The 3774-nt window shown below is 39.1% G+C and overlaps 1 protein-coding gene across 1 annotated transcript in view; it reads left to right on the forward strand.

The window, feature by feature from the left end:
* Positions 1–305: 305 nt before the first annotated feature.
* zranb3 (zinc finger, RAN-binding domain containing 3) overlaps positions 306–3774 on the forward strand; it is a 54311-nt gene continuing 50842 nt past the window's right edge. The window contains exons 1-2 of the mRNA XM_016551442.1: positions 306–349; positions 1305–1536. Coding sequence (XP_016406928.1) covers positions 306–349; positions 1305–1536 — 276 coding nt within the window. The remainder of the gene's footprint in view (positions 350–1304; positions 1537–3774) is intronic.

Consider the following 3774-nt stretch of genomic DNA (forward strand, 5'->3'; position numbering starts at 1 on the left):
CACGGCATACGTATGAAATCAAATCACCTCCCTGGAGAGATATTAAACAAATCCTAAATTAGCTCACCTTTTATGGCTATGAATCTCGCACGAAGAATACTTTAGCTCTATCTTAGGAGTGGGAGAGAGCTTATGAGAGCTGCTCTTCCACAGAGGATGCTGGGATTGATTGTACAGCCCATGCAGTCAGAGGGTCATGTTGTCTTTTTGCCTGTTATTGATGCTTCTAAAAAGAGGCTCACAAATTGCTCTGTTTACCCTGAGAATTCTGGCCCGGGGTTGAGTCGACCTGTAAAGTCGTTACCATGGCAACATCTCCCTCTGAGCTTGATGAAGGCCTGTCAGCGTGGTGAATGAGATTTTAACTCTAATGGCTCATATAGTGCAAAGCAGGAGCAAACATCATTTTCTTTCAGTGTACGGCTGGCATCTTTAGACAGTCTGTATCGGAAAACTATGAAGCTAAAAAACGTAAAATGCTTTTACGCCCAATGAAAACACTAATAATATAAACTATTATAAATATATCTAAGTGTACACAGTTTCTGTTGTGACAGATTTGTAAGTTTGCAAGTCGTGACCCAAAATGATTTTTGTTTTAGACAAAAAGGTCATGCTAAATGCTAATTGTAACTAACCATATATATAATTGATTATAGTTATTTTCGACATTTGCTGTTGATGTCAAAGCCCATATGCCCAACCTAACCCAACTTCGTTTTTAGAAGAAAGCTAAATTTTCACAAGCGTCAGTCAACATGGAGATGTTGCGTGACATTTCTAATCTGAAAATTTAGCTGTTGTGGTTGTATATATTATAGTATAAAAGTTAATTCTGTAATGCCAATTGCAACGCATAACATTTGTAATGTGATGCATTCGCAAGTACAACTGGAAGCTGCAAGGTTAAAATTTGTAAAGTTAAATAAAATCTTTAAATATTGTTGAGTAAATTAGTGGAAAACCTTATTTTGTGCTTGTATAGATTGTGTATAAAGCCTGTAGTTAAGTCTTTTAAGACAACAGACCTACATAATATGGAAGTCAATGGCTACCGGCAACTGTTTGGCGAGTGAATGGTGACAGTTTTCATTTTTGGGTAAACTATTATTTTAATATTGTATTTTTCCACAACCGTCACCTTGGTTACAAAAGCAGCATGTTGTTTTTGTGGTGGACAGCAGCCATTTTGGTGTTTTTTTAGCATTATGACTCGAACAAAAAGGACAAGGTACATTTGAGAAAGCTAATAAGATTTTTGTTGCACATTTGAATTCTTAAGTTGTTTTGTTGTTGTTTTGCAGGAGCATTGGCACTAGCAAAGTGACTATACTTGGATACGGGCTGCTCACGATGGACGCACGCCCCCTGCTGGAGGCCCTGAACAAACAACGATTCGGTGTCATCCTAGTGGATGAATCCCACTACCTGAAATCTCACAACGCAGCTCGTAGTAAAATATTGGTGCCAATCATTCAGAACGCCAAGCGTGCCATCCTTCTAACTGGCACCCCGGCGCTGGGCAGACCAGAGGAGGTACGGTTTCCTCCAAATCTGTTTGTCATTTGCTTTGATTTATTAAGCCATTTGGTAATATGCAGCATGGTTTTGTTTGAGCTAAACCAGGAGGAGATCTTGTCATTAGCTGACATATTTCCCATCCTCCAGTCATCGCTCATGTCACCCAAAATTGCGTGTACGATAATATAATAAGCTAAAAGTTTTGATAAGTTTCCCCCGTCAATATTACCACTAAGTTATTAAAATCATTTATTTTACTATTGTACTCACTATAAAATTATCCGATTACTACATGGAGTTCTTGTGCGGCACATTAGTTTACATTAGGAATAAACATTTATAGTCATTCTCATTTTTTTGTAAAGTGACAGCTTGAAATTTGTCACACAGTTACTATCTCGCTGGTCTAATGACTCGCTCGCAGCAAAATTAAATTAATCAATCAAACAAGAGATCATTTTCAACGTGGATCCTTTTATACGACGCAGCCTAGTAATTTGACACCAGTGTCAGATATTTTATCTCATTTCATGTGGTTTTGTCCACCTTGTTCGATTTCCCTCGATATTACATTGGCGGGGGTGTTTATTTAACCCATTGACCTCTGTTGAGGCTGACTATCAATGCCAAGGGGTGACGTGAGAAAAAATGTGGGGATTTTAAGTGATTTTAGAGCCACGGCTCTGAATGAGATGGAGGGGAGAGAGAGAGAGAGCTCTTTCACAGGTCTCAAAAGCACAACGCTCATCTCTGCTGTTATTACTCTGTCCAGAGGTGTGACAGTAATATTTGTAGTTTCCACAAACACCCTTGTCCTCACACTGTCTCACTCTGTTCCTGTCTCTCGCTCACTCTTTTTGCACAGTCCTTTTTTTCTTTTTTTTTACATTGTCTGGGTCTTTGCTTTCATGTCACAATTTGTGACTCTGCAATGCCAGTTTTAGAAATGCAAGAATCAGGCTGCTGTATTCTAGTAGATTTTAATCAGAGTGGATACATTTAAAGGGATAATTCAGCCAAAAAATAAAAATGAAATGAAAATTAGAAGTTGTTCCAAACCTGTATAAATTTCTTTCTTCTGTTGAACATAAAAAAAAAGATATTTTGAAGAATGCGGCTAATCAAATGGTTAATAGGCCCCATTGACTTCTATAGTATGGAGAAAAATACTATGGAAGTCAATGGGGACCATCAGCTGTTTGCTTACCAACATTCTTCAAAATATGTTCTTTTGTGCTCAGCAGAAGAAAGATTCTTACAAGTTTGGAACAACTTGAGGGTGAGTAAATGATGACAAATCTGGGTGAACTATAACTTAAATTGAAGGAGTTAAAACTTACAACAATATACTCCTGTGTACCTGGGTGTCAATTGTTCAAATATTTCTATACATTTCCAGTGAACAAAAAACATGGCCAGTGAATTCTGGAAGACTTTGGTCAGGGTGGACGCCATATTTAGTTTGAGGTAAACGAAAATGACTCTTTAACAATGTGTTGTGACGTTGCGTACACAAGTGTCAATCGTTCACTGAAAATTTTTTATTTCCTGATTTCTAGTTCCGCTTCTCTTTTGAAATTGTTCGTAAAAACCATTCCTACAAGCAGAACGAATTCATGAATAATTTCTCAGAAAATTGTTCACAAAACCACTTATGAGCACTTATTGAGATCCAAGATGGCGCCGCATATGGCTGCCTCGGTGTGGAGCTCTTCAGTTGTTTTAATGTTTTTGTTAGTTTTTCCTGTCTGTTGTTTTTCAAACACAATAAGTTTTACTAGAGATGAACTGCTAAACATTCGGTATACACTGACAAAGGAGATCAGAGTGGCTAAGAGGAGCTACTCTAAAAAGTTGGGAAACCAGTTTTCAGCAAACGTGAGGTTGAGAAAAGGTCTGAAAGACATCACAAACTACAATATGCCATCCCCCAGCACTGAGGTGAATTAACAACTTACTGAAGACCTGAATGAGTTTTACTGCAGATTTGAAACTCCCGGTCTCACACCCCACACCCGCTCTGACCATCTCTCTACACAGCCATTAACACCTCCAGCAACCCCCCTCTCCCCCTCCTGCACTTCAGATCAGTGAAGATGATGTGCGTCAGGTCTTCAGGAAACAGAAAGCACCAGGCCCAGACGTTGTTTCACCAGCCTGTCTGAAAACCTGTGCTGACCAGCTGACCCACATCTTCACACAGATCTTCAACAGATCACTGGAGCTGTGCGAAGTCCCTGCCTGCTTCAAACG

Source organism: Sinocyclocheilus rhinocerous, unplaced genomic scaffold, assembly GCF_001515625.1.
Source record: "Sinocyclocheilus rhinocerous isolate Xijiao unplaced genomic scaffold, SAMN03320098_v1.1 scaffold945, whole genome shotgun sequence".
Classification (NCBI taxonomy): domain Eukaryota; kingdom Metazoa; phylum Chordata; class Actinopteri; order Cypriniformes; family Cyprinidae; genus Sinocyclocheilus; species Sinocyclocheilus rhinocerous.